Source organism: Nothobranchius furzeri, chromosome 4 (genome assembly GCF_043380555.1).
Source record: "Nothobranchius furzeri strain GRZ-AD chromosome 4, NfurGRZ-RIMD1, whole genome shotgun sequence".
Classification (NCBI taxonomy): domain Eukaryota; kingdom Metazoa; phylum Chordata; class Actinopteri; order Cyprinodontiformes; family Nothobranchiidae; genus Nothobranchius; species Nothobranchius furzeri.
This window is the reverse complement of record NC_091744.1, coordinates 86,519,551-86,543,578: the sequence shown is the minus strand read 5'-3', so window position 1 is coordinate 86,543,578 and position 24,028 is coordinate 86,519,551. Positions and strand designations below refer to the sequence as shown.

General features: G+C 44.4%; 3 protein-coding genes across 5 annotated transcripts; 1 reads left to right on the top strand and 2 right to left on the bottom strand.

Moving 5' to 3' along the window:
* Positions 1-2,778: 2,778 nt before the first annotated feature.
* cotl1 (coactosin-like F-actin binding protein 1) lies at positions 2,779-8,699 on the bottom strand. Its single transcript, XM_070550581.1, has 4 exons — positions 8,391-8,699; positions 7,545-7,627; positions 3,085-3,242; positions 2,779-2,953 (listed from the first exon to the last, which is right to left on the bottom strand). The coding sequence occupies exons 1-4, from the start codon at positions 8,465-8,467 to the stop codon at positions 2,843-2,845; spliced, it is 429 nt and encodes a 142-aa protein (XP_070406682.1). The 5' UTR covers positions 8,468-8,699; the 3' UTR covers positions 2,779-2,842.
* On the top strand, positions 5,018-17,244 carry klhl36 (kelch-like family member 36). 2 transcript variants are annotated; one of them, XM_054733469.2, is made up of 9 exons: positions 5,018-5,150; positions 13,603-13,677; positions 14,035-14,229; positions 14,505-14,627; positions 14,750-14,971; positions 15,059-15,373; positions 15,462-15,689; positions 15,758-15,915; positions 16,511-17,244. In XM_054733469.2, the coding sequence occupies exons 2-9, from the start codon at positions 13,624-13,626 to the stop codon at positions 17,082-17,084; spliced, it is 1,869 nt and encodes a 622-aa protein (XP_054589444.2). In that variant the 5' UTR covers positions 5,018-5,150; positions 13,603-13,623; the 3' UTR covers positions 17,085-17,244. The 2 variants fall into 2 exon arrangements, with proteins under 2 accessions (XP_054589444.2, XP_015820857.3); XM_015965371.3 differs by lacking the exon at positions 5,018-5,150 and adding an exon at positions 13,104-13,246.
* A 1,253-nt stretch (positions 17,245-18,497) lies between these two features.
* On the bottom strand, positions 18,498-22,202 carry zgc:56622 (aldo-keto reductase family 1 member B1). 2 transcript variants are annotated; one of them, XM_015965368.3, is made up of 10 exons: positions 21,944-22,202; positions 20,759-20,935; positions 20,559-20,675; positions 20,076-20,153; positions 19,611-19,727; positions 19,380-19,492; positions 19,112-19,199; positions 18,954-19,037; positions 18,798-18,880; positions 18,498-18,720 (listed from the first exon to the last, which is right to left on the bottom strand). In XM_015965368.3, the coding sequence occupies exons 1-10, from the start codon at positions 22,028-22,030 to the stop codon at positions 18,687-18,689; spliced, it is 978 nt and encodes a 325-aa protein (XP_015820854.1). In that variant the 5' UTR covers positions 22,031-22,202; the 3' UTR covers positions 18,498-18,686. The 2 variants fall into 2 exon arrangements, with proteins under 2 accessions (XP_015820854.1, XP_015820855.1); XM_015965369.3 differs by having other exon boundaries at positions 20,759-20,920.
* Between the last annotated feature and the right edge of the window lie 1,826 nt (positions 22,203-24,028).

Below are 24,028 nucleotides of genomic sequence, written 5' to 3'. Positions count from 1 at the left end.
TGATAGATGTATGATGGATGGATGGATGATAGATGTATGATGAATGGATGGATGATGGATGGATGGATGGATGGATGATGGATGAATGGATGGATGGATGATGAATGGATGATAGATGTATGATGGATGGATGGATGATGGATGGATGGATGGTGTTTCCCTTGTTACGACGTGCCTCAACCAGGCCTCACCCACACTTGACCTGCGTTGTGAGCTTAAATCACATCAAGGGCTGATTTCCTTACAGTTTACTCAGAGCCACAGTCAGCCCAGTTATTGTGCAACATCTCATCAGTACCTTAAAGATCTGAAACACCACCCACCCAAACCTGTCAGAGCCGACGTAGTCGTGTGTGATTAGAGGCCGAGTCACAAAAAGGCGCCAGTAATCTCTTCAGCAGACAGCTGGAACAGAAAAACACTCAGCATGCTGACAGTGTTTGGGTTTGAACCACTGGGAGCCATCCGCTGACCCGATACGAACCAGAATCTGTCGCTCAGACCAGCAGACTGCTCCAAAAGTGACTGGAGAGCTCACAAAATCCCGCCTCTTTCATCGGAAACCAATAATCATTGTGGACATGGTGGGCTGCAGATGATGAGGCTGCAGGGGTGAAACCATGTTGCAGTGCATAGATGTGGTTTTGTTTAGAAGGTTGCAGGAGGAGGTTGTTTATTTCTAATTAGCTAATTAACTACATATAAAGCCATCATTAAAGCGAATAATCTCAGACAAATAAAGGATGCAGAAATATAAACTGATTATTTAATACAATTCAGCTTTTCAGGCTTTCTTTCTTTTTAAAAAACAAGCCAAATATTTGCCCTGGGTGATTTTGTTTACTGGATAATTATATTAAGTCGGCTGATGTCTTCACTTACAACAAAATCCAAGAGCAACACCTTTGATCTGGTGTCACTAAGACAAGACACTGGCTTAAATAGGTCACACTGCAATGTTTGCAGCATTTTTTCTCTCATCTTAGCAGCTTTTCAGTCAATAAGACGATCGGTCTTCACCAATCAGCAGCTTTGGGTAACATTGCCAAATTGACTGCAGCTGTAACCTTAAAATGCTAAAAATATTCATTAAAAACTTCCACTAAAATAAATCTTCAGTAAAATTAGGTGTAAAACTGCTTCATCTGACAAACGTTCTTATTCATTCAGCCAACGCTGCGCTCGAGACAGACACACGACAAAAAGCAGATTTTGGAAAAACATCAATTTTATTTTGAAATGACTCGTGTGTACATTCTGTGTTCTTTCCTTTATTTTCATGTTTTTAATCGCTTGAGAGAAAAATATCAGATCAGACACAACTTGCGAGAGAAAAAAGGCAAAATGAACAAGAACAGTAATTATTTTATTATTTTCCCTCGGGGACGGGAGGGTCGGACCTAAAAAAGAAAACAGGAATGCTACGACCGAGAACCGTCTCCTCCCAGGTTGGAATTATGAGCCCGAGCTCACATCCTGTGCCACGTCAAGGAGGACAACCAGTCACAGTGTAGTGTCCACAAGCTCCCATGATGCCCCTCTCTCCATGGGAGACTAAGGCAGTCAAACACAGTAGGTCCCAGTGTGCACGTGCATGATCGCGAGATGAAGCACTAGAAGGAAAGATCTCCATTCTCTCAAGTTTTCAGGCAAAAAATTTAACTGCTACAGGTTTGATATCAAATGCATCGACCATCTTCATGTTTAGAAGCTGCAAACGTTAAAATCTCGGAGAGAAAAGAGAAGCCAGGAACAGGAAAGGACTCCAAACGCAGCTGCCCGGCTACAGATGAAGAGGCGGCTGAACGAGCTGCAGAGTGACTCGTTTTTCTGACATCACAGACGAATGGAGATCCTTCCCACCCAGAGGTACAGTGTATCTTGACTAACAGCGCGTTTCTGGTGTCATTTCAAAACAACATGATCCAGTTTTCTAGCTTGACTTTAGAAGCGAAACCCTTCAGTTTTCCCCACAATCTCACCGCATCAGTTAGCCTTGACAAACAGTGCTGCAGCCTTGGAAGGCGACGTTAATTTGCTCTGCTGAGACGAGGATGAGAGGAGATGATGATTCACAGCACAGTAGAGGACCAACCGACCGGGGAGAGGGTGGAGGGTGGGAATGGGCAGGAGACAGTCGGTTAAGGTGCTTATACAGAGACGCTTTACTTGTTTGTGTGTGCTAACAATCACGTATGTGCGTATTCAGTCAGGTCTGAACCTTAAAGGAGTAACTTAACTGTTCAAAAACACATAAGAGACACGAGTTTTAATCATGTAAACTAACAGCAGAGGATCCAGATGAGCAGTTTTCATTTGGTTCCAGTATTTCTGCAAAAATAAGACTTCCAATCTTCTCTTATGCTTCCTAAACTATTCCTTTAACTTGTCGTTTCCTGAGTCCTTGAATGAGTGCAAAATGTGAAGATCTGGAGGAAGACGTTTCAGTACCTGCAGACTGTGGTTTAGTCATCAAACAGCCCTTTAACATCCTACACAAAACCACATTCAGCCTCCTACTGTCCACGTCGGGGACGTCCTTCGGGTCTAAGGATGAGACTGCACGCAGCTTTAATTACAAACACTTTAAACGCAAGTATACAAGCACCCATTTGTAAGTGTGCACCAACAGTTTCAAAGCTAAAGTCAACGGTAAAGAACACAACTGCTTGGGATTCATTAAAATGCCAATTAGCAGATAAAAGGGCTAATCCTGGAGTCATTTGTGTCCTCTCCCATTCCACCTCACCCTCTCCCAAAGAGCCCAGCCCCAACATCCCCCCCCACCCCCCCGGTAAACCCCAATCCCTCAACCCGGCTGCTTCCAGTGGACCGTACTGCTCTACTCGGCCTGAGCGTCGTAGTTGGCTCCTCCCGCCTTCCTCAGCTCCTTGCAGAGGAACTCTTGGTCCAGTTCGCGTGAGTCGCTGATCACAAACTCCTTGGCAAAGTTCTGCAGAGACAAATGTGCTGAACTGAATATCGGAGCAACCGGAGCAGTCCAGCATGTGGTGGGCTGTTTCAAAGCAACCAGTTTCCCCAAAGGAACCATTATTGTAATTGCCTCTCGCAGGAGTCACTGACCTGCACCACGTCTTTGACTAGAGTCTTGTCGGTGCTGATCTTGGCCCGCTGCAGCCCGGTGATGTCTTCGCCTATCCAGGTGAGGAAGGTGAACTTGGCCCGTTTGCTCATGGCGTCGCCTGTTGTAAACCGGACGAAGCCGAACAGACGCGTGTCGTCTGAGGAAACACAGGTGACAACCGTTAAGGAAATGTCCTCCGTGTATGCACTAAAATGTCTTTTTGTTAAATTCCACCTCATTGGAACAAACGAACGTTAAAACTCAAAATGCACAATAAAAAAGCTGCAAAAGACTTGAGTAAAAGCCTGGAAAAAGCATGCAAACAGGAAGCATCCAGGTCAGTAGACTCTGAGCTTTGCAGTTGTGTCACAAACCTCCAGTGACCACGCCTGGTGGTCAACCACAGTCTGGGAATCAGTCTGAACACAAACAAGCCGGGAGACAAAAGAATCAGGATTTCTGCTGCTGCTTCAGTCCGACTCCCACCTCAGGCCTCGTTTAAACACCAACCGAGTATTTAAACAACCTTAAGTAAACCTGAAAACTAAGAATATGCCTCGTTAGCCTGTTTCCAGCCTCATGCAAAGACTGGGCGTTACAATTAGGGCACAAAAACCAGCACTTATAAACTGTTAATCGGTCACTTTTCGTATTTGGTAACAATACTTTAGGAAACATCCAGTTTTTCCTCTACAGGCCATAACCTCTGCAGATAAACGCTGGTTTTTATGCAGTTTAGATCTGGTGGATTAATCTTCACCATGCTGTATGATCATAATCTGGATTTAAACCCATTCGAGCCAAACCACTGGTGGGACAGTGAACGGTGAAGGCATTTGGCTCCAATCAAAGGTCAGATCCCTGGAACAACAGCTGCAGCCGGCAGCCAAAACACAGTTTGGGGAACAAAAGCAGAAAATCCTCGTTCTCTAATGTTATGATCATCGTGGCTGTTCTCCACCGAGAGATCACACCGGTCTCTAGAAATAAAAAAAAAGAACCCATTCGTTGGACAAAAGCTAACTGTTAGCAGATTTAAAGTAAAACTGTCCGAGCCGAGGCCGGAACATCGACCCGTTACTCGCCGCGCGGCAGCTCTGGGACGTTCTCCAACACTGCAGCTTTTTATTTGTGGCTTCACAGCTGGACGTGCATGTGTGACAAGTCCCTCTGAAACCAGGGCTTCCCTCATCCGTGAGCAGCAAAGTGAGTTCCCAGAAAAAGAAAACGGCGTTTCTCTGCACTGAGCTGAGAAACGTCTCAGCAACCACATCAGCTGGCAGCAGTTCCTGTAGTGGAGTTAGTTGAAAAAGCCCTCGCAGTCAAACTGAAGACCGACGGCTGGAGAGCGTTTCTCGTCTTTGGAGTAACGGGTTTTCTCAGAATATTAACAACAGGTCAGCTATAAATGCATTTACATGATTTACATTCATTAGAACTTAATTGGAGCAATAAATCAACAGAAATGATTATTAGTGATTTAAGGGTCTTCTTGTTGTTTTGTTTAGATTAGAACAGTCCTTCTGAAGGACGAAAAGCTCGACTTTTCTCCATCGGTGTTGACATTCCCGGCAGGTGAGGTGTTTTCAGACCAGTCACCTATCAGCAGTAGCAGGAACTAAAGGCTCTCATCGGTCACAGCGGATCAGTGGAGTCACCAGACTGGCTCACGGTCCGTTAGTCGGTGACTGTAACTAATTGCTCAATGCACTCAGATTTTCCTTGTGTTGCAACGGTTTCAGGTGCTGGAGAGGAACAGGAACAGTCAGGAATCCTCTCGCCAACCTAGAGCTCGCCACACCCCCCTTACTTCCTGCCTCTGCCAGACTCTTCCTGGTTTAGCTTCCTGCTAAGTTTGTGCCGATTCTGCAGACAACCTGCTAGCTTCTGCAGGGAAACCCGCACTGAAACAACTGTGATGAGATGGCAAAAAGGAAAGGCACTGGTATGCATGAGTCGACTTCCTGTCAGGTGACCAAAGGTTGTCTGAGTGGCACGGTCTTCCTCTGGACGCTCCCTCTGAGGCAGACTGGAAACCAGAGCCGTCTCCTGCGGACGGTGTCAGGTTGGTAAAACGAGGAGAGTCAACTTTATCCAAACTTGGTCCTTTTTCTTCTCTAACTACACTTCGGTTGGGTGATAAACCCTAATGAGATTATACATATCAGGTTCAGCTAAAGCTACATTTCACCCAAACCTGCTGGATGTTTAAGAGTCTGCAGAGGAAGAACGCGCGTCCTGGTTCACTTTGTGACATCGTAAACACAACAGAAGCCACCATGAACAGTGGCGTAACATTTCACATTAATCTGTTCAATAGATATGCTGATTCTGTCTTTTTAAACCAAAGAAAATACCCGTTTAAAACCAACGTTTAGTCCTCACCGGTTTGTCTCTCTGCACACAAACATGCTTAAAGGGGCATTATGGAAGTGTGACAGCCAAAACATGTATAGAAATAATAAATGTCTTCTTCATACATTCTCCTGCAATGCCCTGGTCCTGTAGAATGAGCCCTGGCATTTTTACTGTGATTGCCTGTTTTTCTGTAAAATCACAGAAAAAGAGAGATGCTCGGGTCGAGCAGGCTGCTTCATGCGCGTTCACGCTCAGGCATCGCCCGTAGCATTTGCTATCCGTAGCTTTAGCAGCAGAGAGAGAGGCAGTGCCACTTTGTCGCTGTTCCTAACGCCTAGTGACAAAGCTAGCTACATTTCTGAGGACCCTTAGCTACTTTCTGTAGAACTTTCTTCTAGATATTTCCTGCTAATTAGCAACAAAACAGCCATTTTCACTCCGAACCGTTCTTTGGTTTGACGTTGTTTCAGCTGTCATCAAGGATATAAATATTACAGATACAAAGGATGTCACTGGTGCTTTAGCTCACCTAGTAAAACGTCAGACTTTCGTGCAGTGGATCTGGGTTCGATTCTGGATGTGAACATCGTTCATTTAGAGTTTATTTTTTACATTAGTGGTATATTTTTTACAGTAAGATGCCCAAATTTTTATTTGAGACTCGCCGAACGGCGTTGAATTCACAGATAAAAAAGATGTGGGTTCAACTTTCATTTTGGAACAATTTTTCAAGCAAGGGAAGGGAATGATCTGAGCATGCAGGAGGACTGACCCATCATAAACCTTTGTCGGCTGTGCTGAAGAGAAAGATACAGAACCACATTATTTAATTAATTAGCTGCACGTTCTCCTGTCCTCTGTCCTCTGGGCCACACACACACACACACACACACACACACACACACACACACACACACACACACACACACACACACACACACACACACACACACACACACACACACACACACACACACACACACACACACACACACACACACACACACAGAACTGTCTCAGCTGTTATTTTCGTTAAGGAGTGTGCACGTACAGCATGCGCGCCTCGTGCACGAGTCTACTATTGAAGCTGCCGTCACGCTTTTGGCCTGAGGGGGCGATCACGAGCATAAAAATTCAAAACTCCGTAAAGTCCCTTTAAACTAAACTTACGAGGATTTATTCTCTGGGGATCGGTTTGAGAAGAAAAGCTATTCAAAAGCTGCTGACAAGCAGAAACATGGTTTTGTGGTGGCGACGAAGAAAATCACAAGATTTACAGAAGACATAACGGCCCATCCTTCAGGAAATGGGTTTTGCTGACTACCAAAAACCAAACAGAAGGCTTTAGAAATCATTTTTATTGTAAGGTGATGAATTTAACTATGGAAAATGCATTCATGAGGATTGAAGCAGCAAATATTTTAGACATTTTGGTAGCATGACGAATGATGAAGCTGCTTCTTGACTTAACCATTTAAAAGTTGGGTTAAACCTCTTAAGATGAGATATTTAGAACAAAATGAAAGCATAACTTATTTTATATTAAATCTCTTTATCTGAAAGTTGCGTCCGTTCCTCCTGCACGCAGTAGCTACGCTGCTAAATAAGGAAAACAAGCCTAAAGCTGTGTGTCATCATCGAACAGGAACCAACAGCAAAGCCGGCAGCCGAGCCATGCACAATGCATTCAGATAGTTATTTCTACAAAAATGTGAGTATTAAAAAATAAATCAGGAAGAAGAAAGAAAAAAAACATGAGCAAAGCCCCAAGAGTGATGGCGTTATAGATAATCTGAGCTAAACCCCGCCCAGCTCAACAGACGCTTCTCTCTCATCAAGGGAACTTCCTTCTGAGTTTTCATATTTGCTCACAAGATTTTAGTTCTCTGTAGGCAAACGTCAGTTTAAAAAAGGAGAAAAAGTTCAACAAACTGGAAAAAAATGTTCCCATTTGATGTCAAAATCTAAATTTCTGACTTGAACAGACGCCATAGGACAGATTCTGAGGTACACCCTGTGGTTAAAAGCTTTGACAGCATCACAGGATTGCGTCATTCCTCAGCAGAGACCACATCATCATCACATTAAAGACCACAACTACCTTTGCACAGCTTCTTGAACTCCTCATAATCAGTCCCCGTTGCTGCTGGCACGATCATGGAGCCCTCATACACGAACGCAGCCCTGCAGGACAAAACACAGCTTTATAGTTTCCACATCTCAGTCACTAAAGGTCGCAATCAAGGCGCAGAAAATGCTCCAGACGTGTGTGTGTGTGTGTGTGTGTGTGTGTATGGACGTAATTTTCACTTTAGAAGTGGGGGGGGGGGGGGACACGGGGGTCTTTACAGTATGTTCTAATGGGAAACAGGCTTCAACACAAACGATTGTTTTCCGCTTGGTCCTAGAGCTCAACCAGTGTCAATTTAAAATAGCGTAAAAATGTTTTTGGACGGTAAAACGTGCAGGGGTCAAAACTGGACTTTGGAAAAAGTGGGGGGACATGTCCCCCCTGCCCCCCCCAAAAATTACGTCCATGTGTGTGTGTGCTACAGATCAGTCATATCCCAGGGACAGGACTCATTCTGAGGAAAGGCGCAGGAAGAATGAATGTAGCGCGTTTTCTGTCGAGCAGCTGCGTCAAATCTGTGGTGTTTTTAAATGATCGCACTTAAATGCGCAAATGCGAATCATAAAATACGTTTCGTTGCAGTTGCCATTTACGCACTAAATTAACCAAGCAGTTTCATTAAAAAATTAACTAAATTAATTTAATTTAACGCAGCTGAGCGGAAACATAAAGTGTAGCTTTTAGTAAATAATCGTTTTGATTAGCATTTAGCCGCAGAAGCACACATCTTTGTTGTGATCTAACAGCTTTATGTGTAGAAGACGTTGGTTTTTGGGAGAATAACTAAAAGAGGCTCGATGTTAGCCGAACACCTACCAGCTGGTCTCCGTGGCATCGTCTCTCACGTCGTTGTAAGCCTCTCGGCACGCTTCTTTATCGATCTGAGTTGCCATTTTTCAGGTGAACGAGAGTTAATCGGTCAAAAACGAGACGTGGGTCGGTCCGGACGGTCAACGGGAACAGCAGCTAACTTGAACGGGTGGCGATGCACATCAGACGAAACCAAAATCACGACCACGGCGCCGGGGCGACTGAACCGGTAAAACTTAACGGGAGACGGAGGCTCCTCTATTAAACCCTCGGCTCATTTCCTGGATCTCTGGGCTTTATGGGCGTTGGTGTGGAGTTAGTCAATCAGGTTGCAAGAAGACAGACGCACAAGTTCCCCCAGACGCTGCCTTCTCCTCCTCCTGCCGGTCACTCGGCCGTCTCTCTGTGGGTCTACGTCAAGTCAAGTGGAAAGTGTAAATACTGTTTCCGGTTGTTACTTTCAAAACAAAGTTACCACCAGACACTTGCGCCAAAATATAGTAAAAACCCGAGCGAACTCGCCAGATTTGACAGGCTACCATCTGAGTTTCTACTTTATTTAAACAATCAAATATCTACTCAAGCATCCTTCACAAGGTTATTGTTAGTAAACAATAATTTACATTCAATTAGGCTGTATTTCCTTCAAATGCCTTAATTGACATTGCGTATGTTCAGCTTTTTCTTATATGAAACAAATTTGGTTCACACTTATAGAAAAATACACTGTTGTTAGGTTTTTTTGTTTATATGCTTGCAATTATTTTATTTACTGAACTCTTTCTGTGGCAGACATATTATATTTGCTACACATGTTCTAGGATCTAATAATACACCTGTAAGTGTTTTATTTTAAAAAAGCCCACAAATTGATCAATCTTACAAAAAAGAAAATAAAAGGGTTTAATTTAAAAATAAATATTTTATTGCTTCTTCTATTAAACTGCATTTTGTTAACCCACATCTGCAGGGGAAAGTACACATAACAATTAAAGGGGCTAGTTGCCTATTGAATACTTTATTGACTTATTATTAATAACAACAGACCTGATTTAATTTACGCAACCAAGAGAAAACATATGTGAAAGTTTAAAAAGACGTTTAGCTTTACTGAAGGTCAATGTCAGATAAATATTTGTCAAGGCTGGTTTTCTTTTGAAAACAAAAAGCTGTTTCCGGTTGCTTTCCTGCTAAATACCGCAAACTTAATTTGGAAAAGCGCAACTGCAGTAATACTTTTTTTTTACCTCACTTTAAATTTTCAACATTTGTCCGCTTTAGCATTAAAGAAAATATTTTACAATCATCAGGTTGTGAAAATTAAGCAGTAACAACAACAACAGGCACAAACTAGTATTATCTTAAATCAATTAAAAAATGGCACCTTGGAGTATATGTACAGTCTATGAGTAAAACATGCCAATCAGATGGGTTTCATGAGTGTATGAGACATGTAAAGTATTCAAGCAAACACTGGTCTACGGGGCTCACAGCTTACATTTTTCTTATTGATAGAACACCAAAAAGTACCACAGCCACATTTTTACTCTTACTGTCTGAAGAAGATTTATTCTGCCATCTGCTGGATTATCAAAAACTTTGCATCCAACTCGGAAAACTGGTCATTTGTATTTATATTAAACTGGAGCCAACAATTTTGAGAGCAAACGCATTTAATCTGCACAAAAACAGTCAGATGTTGTTATCTTGTAAACATCGTAACACCAACATAAACAAAACAAAGATAAATGACATCTTCAAAGGACATTTTTGGGCCAGTTGCCTCAATTTAGAATGAAAGTATTAACCTCACACACCTCTAAATGTTTCAGTGATTGCTTTTTAACTAAGTCTTTTAACAATTTCCTCCCTTCATCATCAATTAGACGCGATGTAATTTGCAAACACTCCAAAACATTAAGATTGCTTTGATGTGATAGTTGATGGGTTAATAATGGAGCTCAATGGTGATAAACCTCTGCAGGTGTAGCTCTTTTACCTGTCCTGTTTGTCTAGTTTAGATCCTGCTGAGGAGTAAATGTGTAACATTTAAAATAATTCACATGTTCTTAAGAGGGGATTTACTAATATTCTGCTCTGTGAAATCCTCAGGACCCCATGTGCAAAACACAAATATGTATTGTACTGAGTCTAACACGACAAATTAAAACAAATGATTTGTTTTATAATATAGTATAACAACTACATTTATGACCATTTGAAATATAAACAAATCTCAGAAACACAGTTTACATGTAAAACTACTTGGGAAATTTCACACACAACCATCTTCTAATGCGTTGAGGTCAACAGGTCAATAACCTGTTTAATCTGTAACATTTAATAAATCCCTCATCTATGATATTTAGCCTCCTTCTATTAAAAATGAAGTTCAATTACAACACCATTTAGTGTGGCTGTATCACGTGATTTGTCATTTTTAAACGTTTTGTAACATTTCCTCTCTTGAACACATTCAAACAGATGATTTTTTAACCTTCTGTTTTTAATGACAACATCCGGTTAAATTATTTGATTTCAGAATAAAACTAAAGAATAAGTGTTACACTTGATGTTCTAAATATTTTGGTTTGTTTCATATGGAACCTTACGGGTAACAACATTAATGACAAAAATATAACAAGTGTGAGGTTGAGAGGTTCTGACTAGATACAGTCGGACTCACCTCAACGCATGGCTCTGGCTCTGGAACCAGTTTCCTTGAGAGGGGTTGGACTTTCTACCACTCTGGAGTTGCTCCCACTGAAAGGCGCTGAGCAGGGGTGGGCATACTAGTTGCCCCCCATCTTGGTGCCTGTATGTTGGGGTTTACCCCGGTGAATGAGAGGGTAGCCTCCCTCCGCCTACGTGTGGGGGGACGGGTTCTGACTGTGGTCTGTGCTTATGCACCAAACTACAGTTCAGACTACCCACCCTTTTTGGAGACCTTGGAGGGGGTGCTGGAGAGCGCTCCTTCCGGTGACTCCCTCGTTCTGCTGGGGGACTTTAACGCTCACGTGGGCAACGACAGTGAGACCTGGAGAGGTGTGGTTGGGAGGAACGGCCCCCCTGATCTGAATTTGAGTGGTGTTTTGTTATTGGACTTCTGTGCCAGTCGTGGATTGTCCATAATGAACACCATGTTCAGACATAAAGGTGTCCATATGTGCTCTTGGCACCAGGATACCTTAGGCCGCAGCTCGATGATCGACTTTGTTGTTGTTTCATCTAACCTGCGGCCGCATGTCTTGGACACTCGGGTGAAGAGAGGGGCGGAGCTGTCAACTGACCACTACCTGGGGGTGAGTTGGGTCAGATGGTGGGGGAGGATGCCGGTCAGACCAGGCAGGCCCAAACGTATCGCAAGGGTCTGCTGGGAATGTCTGGCAGAGTCTCCTGTCAGAAGGAGCTTCAATTCCCACCTCCGACAGAACTTCCAAAATGTTCCTGGGGAGACGGGGGACATTGAGTCTGAATGGGCCCTGTTCCGTGCTTCCATTGTTGAGGTGGCCGACCGGAGCTGTGGTCACAGGATCGTCGGTGCCTGTCGTAGGGCAGTTCCACTGGACTGGCAGTCCGGGGTGGTGGTTCTCTTATTTAAAAAGGGGGACCACAGGGTGTGTTCCAACTACAGGGGGATCCCACTCCTGAGCCTTCCTGGTAAGGTCTATTCAGGGTTCTGGAGAGGAGGATCCGTCGGATTGTTGAACCTCAGATTAAGGAGGAGCAATGTGGTTTTCATCCTGGCCGTGGAACACTGGACCAGCTCTATACCCTTAGGGGGATCCTGGAGGGTGCGTGGGAATTTGCCCAACCAGTCTACATGTGTTTTGTGGATTTGGAGAAGGCGTTTGACCGCGTCCCTCGGGGGGCCCTGTGGGGGGTACTCCGGGAGTATGGGGTACCAGGCCCTCTGATACGGGCTGTTAGGTCCCTGTGAGACCGGTGTCAGAGCTTGGTCCGCATTGCCGGCAGCAAGTCGGGCTCGTTCCCAGTGAGAGTTGGACTTTGCCAAGGCTGCCCTTTGTCACTGATTCTGTTCATAACCTTTATGGACGACAGGATTTCTAGGTGCAGCCAAGGTGTGGAGCGGATCCATTTTGGTGGCCTGAGGATCAGGTCTCTGCTTTTTTGCAGATGATGTGGTCCTGTTGGCTTCATCAGAACGTGATGTTCAGCTTTCTCTGGAGCGGTTCGCAGCCGAGTGTGAAGCAGCTGGGATGAGAATCAGCTCCTCTAAATCTGAGACCATGGTCTTGTTTCGGAAAAGGGTGGAATGCCTTCTCCGGGTCAGGGATGAGGTCCTGCCCCAAGTGGAGGAGTTTAAGTATCTCGGGGTCTTGTTCACGAATGAGGGAAAGCTGGAGCATGAGATCGATAGGCGGATTGGTGCTGCATCTGCAGTGATGCGGTCTTTCACTCTGCGTGAGCATATCAATATTTTAAACTATAAATAAACAGAAGCAATTACTAATAACAAAAGATTACTATTCAGATGACAAAATTCTTAGATTTTTTTAAACCAGCCTGCTTTGTGGTCATTCAGAAGTTTATAATTCCCTTTATTCTGAAAATCTTCCAAACGGAAGTGCTTTACTTTAGCATGTAGCTAGACAAGCTAATGGTTTGCTACATGGTGTTTTTGTTTCCACCCTGTGTTGTTAAACTGTAGATAATCTAGTTTAAGCAGGTAATTAGAATTTTTTTGTTGAGAAGTTTACACCGTCTTTTCTTACGTTTGTCGCCGTGGAAAATCGTCGCATTTTCAACAAAAATGTCCCAAATTACTTTGTTCTAACCATCGAAACAGCGATAACAAGATGTTGAGTGAATTAAACCAACCGCCCTCCCGCCACCTACACGTAAGCGCTGCCTGTCAAAGTTATTTAGAAATGGAGAAATTGTATATTTGCTTTCATTGCTGATGTTTTCCGACTTTCTGGACGAGATTGTGATTTTTGTGTTGGCTGTGTGACACCTGTGTGTGTACGTGTGATTAAAACCTGTTAGAAGCAGAATTTACCACATTACTATAAATCAAATGATGGTGATAAACTCCCTAAAACTACTCATTTTAGCACATTTACTGTTTATGGTCGTTTTGGTTTTGGTTTTTCCGTAGTGACGTCACCAGTAGGTCACAGGTCGTTTAGGTGAAATATTTGCCATTCTCTTAAAAATGACAGGAAATTGAGTAATTCTGCGTTTTTCCTTTTAGATTTCTGTCTGAGGGGACATAATGGACACATCGATCCGGGTGTCTCGGCCCCACAGGGTCAGTGAATCCTCCAAGGTTAGTGTTTACTCTCACACTAAATAATAATGCACCTCACAATAAAGTGTGAGGAAGTCATGCACCACGTGATTTTATTTGTGAGGCTAGAAAAGGCAAACAAGACAATAAATTACAGTTTTATTTTAACAAGTGAGAAAACTAAAAAAAAAATAAAAATTATAGTTACATAGTAATGTGTGTGTGTGTGTGTGTGTGTGTGTGTGTGTGTGTGTGTGTGTGTGTGTGTGTGTGTGTGTGATGGGTGTGTGCGCTTACGTGTTCAGTCTCATTTAGTGACTGGTACCGTAGAAACAACCCATGACAAACAGAAAGGTTAATACTGGAAAAGCAACCGATAATTCATTGTTTTTATAGATTTTTCACTGTGAGGACCAGGCTGTGGAGGTGCTGCAGGGGTTTAATGAGCAGCGGCAGCAGAACCGGTTCTGTGATGTGGTTCTGGTCGCTAATGACCAGCGTGTCCCCGCTCACCGAGCCCTGCTGGCCATCTCCAGCCCATACTTCCATGCTATGTTCACGCTGGGCATGAGAGAGGAGCATCAGCTGGAGGTACACCAGTTACGTTTTTAGTGAAGGTTTGGAGTCTTGATGCTACTTTTGTTGATTACAAAAACAAGTAAGAAAATGTGATGAAGTAGAAAATGGAACGTGCTGTCGCTTAAATTAGATTTCAGAAACAAATCAAATCATTCCCAAATGGGAGCATCAGATTGATTGATTTTTATTTGCATAAATGTTATAATTATAGATGTCAAATTTAAAGAAGCCAGAAGTTTTAGGAGATCTGGAGAATGTTTATTCTCATGTGCCTTCGCTTTGTGCAGGTGGAGTTAGTTGGAATGTCTTGTATCGGTCTGAAGGCCGTTTTGGACTTCCTGTACAGCGGAGAACTGTTTTTAGATGGAGGAAACATCGACTGTGTGCTGGAAGCGGCGCACCTTCTGCAGGTAGGAAACTGTTGAGCCACATACTGCTTGAACCAGCTGATAGATGCAGCTGATTGGTGTTTTTAGCACACAAATATGTAAATATTGTTACTGAGCTCACAAACGTGTGTGTTGGTGTTCAGCTTTGGCGAGTGGTGGATTTCTGCTGCCAGTACCTGGAGCGGGAGGTGAACGAGGATAACTACCTGTACCTTCAGGAGCTGGCTCAAGTCTACAGTCTGGAGCGACTCGACACCTTTATTGACCACTTCATCCTCGCACGCTTCTCCACGCTCTCCTTCACCCCCGATTTCCTGCAAAACATTCCTTTCCACAAGCTCGCCTCCTACCTTGCTAGTGACCGGGTAAGACCCTTTTTCCTTCTCCTGTTTGTGCTGACAGGAGGATTTTAGCGGTTTAATTAAAAGGCCCCTGGTCGCTGGCTGTTTCAGGTCCAGCATGACAGTGAGCAGGCGCTGCTGCGGGCATCTCTTCAGTGGCTCCGCCAGAATCCAGAGCGAACCCCGTACGCCAAACCGCTCCTCTCCTGCATTCGATTCCCTCTAATGCCCGTGGGGGACCTTGTTAATCTGGTTGTTCCGGCAGAACACGGGACGCAATCTTTGCTGCCCAAGGACGCCGGCTGTGACGTCCTGGTGGAGGAGGCGCTGGGGTACCACGCCAGGCCGAGCGCTCAGCCGCTGCTCCAGACCGAACGGACCTTGCTGAGGGGAGGGGTGGAGCAGCTGCTGCTCACTGGAGGAGAGGTATCTGATGCCGCGACCTGCGTTCGTTATGGTAGCTGGAGCCTTTAGAGTAGAGCTGATAGTGCTTCTCCCCTGGCTGCATGGTAAGGTGTATGAGCGAGGAGAGGAGCTGAGTGCCACGGTTTGCTGGCTGGATAGTGAAACAGGAAGCTGGGAGTTGGAGACGGAGCTGCCAGCCCAGCGGAGCCACCACTGCCTAGCGGTGCTGGGGGGCTTCATCTTCGCTGCGGGCGGCAGCTCGTCCAGGGACAACGGAGGAGACGCCGCGTGTAACCTGCTGTACAGATATGATCCGCGGCACAATCAGTGGACCAAGGTAGGGTTGTTTATGCATCTATCCTCCATTACTGAGCTCCAGCTCCGTGACAGCGGGATGTCTTTCAGGGCGCTCCAATGAACCAGCGGCGGGTGGACTTTTTCCTGGGAGCTGTGGGAGATTTCCTGATTGCTGTCGGAGGGAGGAATGGGACTGGGGCGTTGTGCTCCGTGGAAGTTTACCACCCTGCAGACGACTGCTGGTCCTACGTGGCACAACTACCCAGGTAGCGGCTGTTCTCCAGGCTTCATAAACAAACGTTTTAGTGGTTGCTCATGAATCATTTCAGAGGATTTAGTGTTTTTGGGCTGAACTCAGGCGATGAAGCACTTTTGTGTAAACACTTAAAAACTGGCAACAACAACAACAAATCCCAAACGTTTGTCTAACTGCTACCGGGTAACTTCTGCCCCTTAAAGGGCCGGAGTCATGATGTCGTTCACCTTCCAGAGCAACGATCGACACAGCATAGTGAAATATTACCGTCGGCGCTATTGAGATGTCATTTTTTTTGGAAAGAAAGTATTTTTGTGAGCCTTTCCATCAACTAGAAATAACAAGCCTGGATTTGATAACCCCCCCCACACATACACACACATGTGAATTCCACAATAATACACAGCTGCAGACCCGATGGCAAATTCACACACACACACGTCCCCCAGCGATTTTGCGAGTGCAACGGCGAGTTCTCAGTATCTTCTTCTAAACAATACTACAGGAAAACGAAACCTTTAGCGTCCGGTTTTGGGTCCGAACTGAAACCGGTTAGAATAAAATGAGATTTCCTTACAAAGTTTTGTGAAATCCATATCTCACAGGTTGACTTATGGCCACGCTGGCACCATCCACCAAGGGGACGTCTACATCTCAGGCGGTCATGACTATCAGATTGGCCCGTACCGCCACGACGTCCTGAGCTACGATCCATCGCGGGACGGTGAGGTGTGGGTGGAGCGCCAGTCCATGTCCCTCGCTCGAGGCTGGCACTGCCTGGCCTCCCTCAACAACCTCATCTATGCAATCGGAGGCAGCGACGATCACGCAGACACCACAGAGCGCTTCGACATCCTGCAGGTGGAGTCCTACGACCCCCGCAGTAACCAGTGGACCCAGGTGGCTCCGCTGCTGCTGCCCAACAGCGAGGCGGGGCTGGCGGTCTGGACTGGGAAGATCTACGTGCTCGGTGGCTACAGCTGGGAGAGCATGGCGTTCTCCAGAGTCACCCAAGTGTTTGACCCCGACAAGGGGTCGTGGTCCAAAGGGCCGGACTTGCCTAAACGTATAGCAGGAGCGTCGGCATGCGTGTGCATCGTGAAGCCATCCCCGCGATCGGCTTCGCCAGAGAGGAGGAGAGCAGAACGGGGAATGAAGGGAATACCGCATCCCACGTAGCACGAAGAGTGAAGACCTAGAGCCTCAGAGAAACTCATGATTACCTTTATTAAGATGTTTAATTTGCTCTTTTTATCCGTACGTTTGACTCTTTGCAGGATCATAGCTAAAATAGAGGAAAATAACAAAAAAGTGCAAAATTTCTATAAAATCTGGTAAAATCAACTGGAAAACAATTCCCAAAACGTCCTCTTTGTGTTGCCATGGTAACCGATGTACAGTTTAGGCATGGACCACTTTGTCAAAGAGCTGATCCGGCAAGACTACGTTTTATTCTTTATAATTGTACATTTTTAGTTCTTTTATCACAAGAGTAATAAATCCTTTCATCTGTTCGTACCTGACAACACTGAAGACCTTACGACGGTGCAGAGCATCAACGCATCAGATGAAAGTGCAAAATGGTTCAAACGTTCATAAAAACTGTGACTTTTTTTTGTATCTGCAAAGAAAACCCGAACACCAACAAGTTCAAACATCAGCTCATGAGCCGTGGCTTGTTTTGTTACCGAAGGCTCAAATCAAACATTTTTCACCAAAAGGCTAAAGAAATTCATGTGTTCACTTCAAATGGAGTGTAGCGTTCAAATATCATGGGATGTGTCTTGCTGGGAACATTTTTAAGTGAGTGAAGTAGAGCCCTGCACGGGCCCGAGGGGGTGGAGCCCCAGCCCGACCCAATCCGAAAAGGTTTTCAGGATTCTCTGGCCCGACCCGAGCCCGACTTTTTTTTTTAACCTTTCATAATGTTTTAGCGTGACAGGATCATCAGTGAGAAGCGTTCTGCAGTAAAAAAAAGAAAGAAAAGAAAAACAGCATCAATGCAGCTTCTTTTTCTAACAGAGCGCATTTTCAGAGCGGCAGATTAAATAAACGCCCCCAATTATTATAGCGTTTGTAAATTTAATCTGCCGCTCTGAAAACGCGCTCTGCAGGTAAAAAAAACAGCAATGGATGCTGTATTTTTTACCTGCAGAGCGCATTTATTCACAGAAAAATAGAACGCTGCCGTTTTCATGAGGATAAACGAATGTTTCTGACATCAAAGTGGACATAAAACGGCGTGTTAGAACAGGGCCACATGTTTCAATCAGCAGTTTGAGAATTTGTTTATATCGGCGCGTTTATAAACCACACACACCTTAACTGAGCTAACGGTGCGTGAGAAGCAGGCAGGTGCTGCTGCGATCAAGTGTTTCAGTTTTTTTTTAATGAATTAGATTAAAAATAAAGGCGCCCGGCCCGGCCCGGCCCGGGTCCGAGGTAATTACACAGCCGTCGGCCCGGGCTGACCCCCGGCCCTCGGGCTCCAGTGCAGGGCTCTAGAGTGAATTATTTTAGAACAAAACAAAACTGCTAAAATGGGACGTGGAAGAACTGTGAGGTTTTTAAAAACGTGTGAAAGCTGCAGAGTTGTGCTGCATCAGGTCGTTGGTTCCTGAGCCAAATCTTGGGTTTATTTTTGCACAAATGCACGTGTTTGATGTCTGCTACACATCAGAGGAAGGGATGTTTGCTCTGTTCTTAAGAAACTGTTTTAAATGACGTCTTGGGTTGTTCCTACGATCAGCTTCAGTCAACCGTGATGGAGGTTTTCACATCTCACTCAAAAGGGTAGTACGGATGAGTCTTGATTCTGGAAAACAGAATCACAATCATGGTTTTAAAAGCAGCAGCTTCTCCACGTGAGAGACTCATCACCTCTTAACGTACTCGTCGATGACGCAGGCTTTCCACCTTCGATCCAGACTCCTCAGGGTGTTCATGTCCTCATCGCTGAGGCTGAAGTCAAAGATCTGGACAAAAACGTGAGCTGTAGGACTCTAGGAGTGGATTTTCCGTCCACTGTAATTATGGAGAGCTTCATACCTTTGTGTTTTCAAGGATGTGATGAGGCTTGTCACTTTTGGGAATGACTGCAATGCCCTGCTGCACATGGTACCTCAGCAGCACCTGGTGAAAAGCAGCCGACCGTTCTAAAACGAGAGGCCATGCACACAAGCTGCTCGGAGCTGAAACTCACTGACCTGCGCAGGACTTTTCCCGTGTTTTCTCGCCACACCTGCAACCACAGGGTCCGCCAGGAGCTTGTAGGGATCTGTGTCACCTCTTAACCTGAAGTGTTGTCAGTTGCAATGATGCAAAAAGACAACATGTGCATAGATGAGGTGAACAACAAACGACGATTGAAATCAAACACAGTTAACGGATGACATCATGGCTGAAGCTGTTGTGCAGTCAACACAAATATATAACCCTCAGGAGGAGGTTGCTTTCACAAATGCTCCATCTTACAGATCAGGGGGTCTTTCAGGCGAACCGAAGGGGCTGTAGGCCGTCAGGACGATGTTTTTGGATCTACAGAATTCTATCATCTCTGTCTGAACCATGTAGGGGTGGAGCTCCACCTGGTAGGAAGAAACAGACGGGGACCTAGAAAAGCTTCTTGACGTAATCACATTTTTGGGGGGGGGGCAGTGCTGCAGTTTTAGATTCCAACTTAGACGCGATGGACACGTGAATCACCTGATTAACTGCAGGGGGAACTCTGCAGAGAGCCAGAAGCCTCTCCAGCTGCAGGATGCTGAAGTTTGAGACGCCGATGCTCTTGACCTTCCCCGAGGACCGCAGGGCCTCCATCCCCTGCAGACAGAAAACATTACAACTGAAAAACTTCACTTTTCCTTTTCCAGATGGACGAGCTTCAGTTTGTCATTTATAGAAAAGTTAAAATAATCTAATCAAGAAACTGCAATCATGCTTTTGATGAAAGGTTTTGTTAAATGTGTATTTCTGCAAATGTGATGTATTTAAATGAATTTGATTAGATTTCTTTTACTAAATTTGACATCATTTGAAGGCATTCTGCTATAAGAAAAATATAAAATGTTTATTTCAACAATTTTCATTAATATCTTCAATCTATGTTTACTACAAATATAAAAAACATCATTTTAATCACTTGAGTCATGAAACTGGCTGTTTTCTCACCCTCCACACATCCACATAGTCCACATCAGAGGTCAGGATCTTCCCATCCTTCTTCGGGAAAAGTTCGTCTCCTGTTTTCTGCAGAAAAGATGAAAAGGAACACTTTTCTTCCAAAGTTCGGCATTTTAATCAACATCAGTTTATATCATCACCTCCTGCACATTTCAGCATTTCCTCAAAGACGACAGACCGCTGCTCAAGCTCTTATTGAACAAATAGATCATAATGAATCGTTGTCGTGTGCAGCTCTGCACTGCAACAGTTTCCTGTATAAGACGCCTAATTCAGCCTCTGATTCTCGGATTTATGTTAAATAGAATTTTCTGGCAAATTTGTTTAAAACGACAGATGAAAACTGACAGAAAATGTTTTCTATGAAAGAAAGAAAACTGTCCCGTCGGTTCCAGTCACAAGAACGTATTTAAAGGTTTTGCACATCTCATTTAGACGTGTGAAGATTAACAGAAGAAGTGGATGCTGAACCTGAAGGCCGACAGGGAAATGCACAAGATAAAGATCTAGGTAGTCCAGCTGGAGATCCTTCAGGGACGTGTTGAGACACAGAGGGATGTCCTCTGGGGCATGATGGGTACACCACAGCTGTGAAGAAAAGCACATCTGGCAGCACAAATCTAGATAATTCACACAAACGCTAACCCAAAACGTCTGAAGTGTTTCCCCACCTTGCTGACGATAAACACGTCTTCTCGCCGGATGATGCCCTGATCCATTTTGGAGCGCAGAGCTTTCCCAATGTCCACCTCGTTCTTGTAGGAGAAGGCTGTGTCGATGTGACGGTATCCTGCTGCGATGGCGGTTTCCACCGCTCCCTGGACTGAAGTCCGCTGCAAACGAGAAGACTGAGGCAAAAAGTGCAGAGTAACAGTGAGCGGGGAGCGTTTGGTAACAGATTTCTGCTTTTTCTGTCATTTTTCCACACGTCTGTTATTTTATTGATTCAACACGAACAAGTTCAGGGCTTATCCGCTCCAGAGCCTCAGATCTTTGTTCCACAATCGAGTAAAAATCTGCCACGGGCTCCATCGAGGCTCCAGAAGGATTTTTACAGCATTCAGTGACGTCTCTGGGGTCTGAGGATGATTTGCACCTAATTTGCATGATCATGCTTCTTTTCATATTGAACATGCTAAATTACAGCTTGAAGCTGAATAACTGGTGTCACCAGGATGCACAGCAGGAAGGTTTAACGTGTGCACATTCATCTGGGTTTCTCAGGTTCAGAGGTCACAGCTGCTGGTTTTTAAGCTAAAGCTACAAAGCCAAAGTAAATAATAATAATAATAAAAAAGCTTCTTAGCGGGCTCCTTCAGCTTGTAAAACTGGGTCCCATTAGAAGAAAAATGAGATTATTTTGTCTCACAATGGCTGTCAAGTCAGGAGTTTAAGGGGAAATGCGACAGTGATTCAGGGTCATTATCAAGTTTTGTGTCATTTTCTAACGTCTCGCTTTGCTGAGAAGCAGAAAAAAGCTTTGGTGATGCATTTAATCAACTTAATGAACTTTTAATTAAATATCTGTGGTTTTTGCACCGGATCTTAATGTCAGTAGGTTCTTCTATCTTTTAAATAACCCTCAGAAGTCTCACCAGCAACACCTTGCTTTAGAAGGTAAAGAGTTTAAATGTGAAGGGAGGTCATCGTTTCATCTAGACAAACAGAAAGACTGGAAAACTGACAGGGTTCTAGTTTGGAACAATATATATTTTATGGTCTTTGCAGAAGTATTTGATTTGTGTACTCAGTTTTTTGCTGTAGTTGCTGTACTTGGATCAAAGTTCCTCTTAAAGTTCAAGTTTGGGTTTGCAGATATCCGTGAAGGTAAGGTGCAGATGTCTGAGTGCGTTTACCTTCCACGTCCCGAGGCCCAGGAGCGGCATACGCGTGCCATCGTTCAGCTGTACGTGCCTGACCGCCGGCGGGCACGAGTACTCCATCGAGTACTTTGAGCCACAACAGGAAACAGAAAGTGTGCAGCACAAACTGTGACAGCTTTAGCCTTCTTCTTTTTCCTTCTCTGCTTCTGCTGTCCAGCGTCCTTCCTGATTTCACTTCATCTCTCGTGTTTCTGTTCACCTCCGACTCGGCTTTCAAACGTATGCATGTTCATTTCCTTTGTCTGCTTTATCTCTCAGGAAGTTATTTATTGGGCAATGTTCAGAGTACTTCATCAGCATGGAGTATTTATGAGTAGACACCAAGTGGGTAGAGGGAAGTTCCAAAGGTCACTTTTTTTCTCTCATATTGGCAGAGAACGAACACACACACACACACACACACACACACACACACACGAAACAAGATGACCTTGCATAAATAACGGGTTGTTGTGGCATCAGTCTACCTTTAGAGGGTGATGTTGTCTGCTGCTGCTCTTTATTTCATTATGCAGCAATATTGCAGCCATTTCTTTTATCATTTATGTTTTTTTAAAGCTTTTTATAAATAATAACCCAGCTGAGCTGTGGTGGCCTCATGGAGGGGGCCACCGGCTAGCACACTGCTGCTAACCACTTAGCATTCTCCCTCTCCTGATAATAACGTTTTACCTTTTTTGCTACTACTAGTGTGTGTGTGTGTGTGTGTGTGTGTGTGTGTGTGTGTGCGCTCTGTCTTCTCCATCCCCAGTGAGTCGTGGAGGATGGCTGCTTATACTGAGCCAGGATTCTCTGGAGGTTTCTTCCTGTTAAAAGGGAGTTTTCCTCTCCACTGTCGCTACATGCTTGCTTAGTATGAGGATTGCTGTAAAGACTCTGACACTAGTCAGTGACTTGATGCAACCTGCTGGGTTCCTTATATAGGAAACTTTTTTACTGATTGGCTTAATGGCCTGACCTGCACTGGAGAGTTTACTGCGTGAAGCGTCTTGAGGCGACTCTTGTCGTGATTTGGCGCTTTATAAATAAACTTGAATGAATTAATGAATAAAAAGAATAAACATCCAGGGTCTCAGTGGCATCAGTTTGGCAAAGTGTTAATGAAAACGGCCAGAGTGAAACTCAACAAGCCCGAAACATGTTTGATGCATGCAGGATGCATTTAGTTCATGAGATGCCGTTTCACAGAGAACAGTGAGCACACACTGGTAGCATCAGCAGACCATCTGGAGGAGCCTTGTTCCTCATCACCTGTTAAAGCAAGACTCCCTGTGAGGATAACAAGAAACTGTCCACGTGTTCATCTCTGCTTCTGATGTCTGGGAGAAGGTTTGGCAAGCACACATGCTCCCTTTCTTTTGGAGTGGATGTGCAGATAAGAAATACTTTCATCAAGGGTATCCGAAGAGAGAGATAGTGACAGCAGAGGTCATGAATGCGTCCTTCAGGGATAGATTCACAACTGTTCTACTCACCAATGCAGCTCAGGATGTTGTTTGAGGTGACATCAGCAGGTCTTAAAAGGCCACTGATGTCATTCGCCAGATCATCCAGAGTTTTCTGAAAGACCATTTCTGATCTTCGAAATAGTCTTTCAGTTGTTTTAGTTTCTCCAGCTGATCCTGCAGTAAAGCAAAAATCTAAACCTGGACCCAATCCTAATAATTACAATCATTTTTGCATGATTGGTTTATTTCTGGATCTTTTGAGAGTTTTCCAGCGTGAATGACCAGTTTAAGGTCAAAGGTCAGACATTCTTCCTCAGGATTTTGTCCCACTTCCATTACTTACAGCAAGCATAGCAGCCCCAGACCATCACACCACCACCACCGTGTTAAACCATTCCAGGAAATTCCAGGTTGGTTTGGATTAAAAATTCAACACAGACCAACTGAAATCTTTGTGTTTATATGAGGTTGTCATCAAGTTCAACTAAAGCCTGTTAGGTAAAATGTGCGTCATGCAAGTTCACTCTGCACCAGAACTGGTTCAGACCAGATTAGATTCAAATGTAGTTATTTTTAGTTCATCACTGAACTTGGCTTTATTCAATTGTCT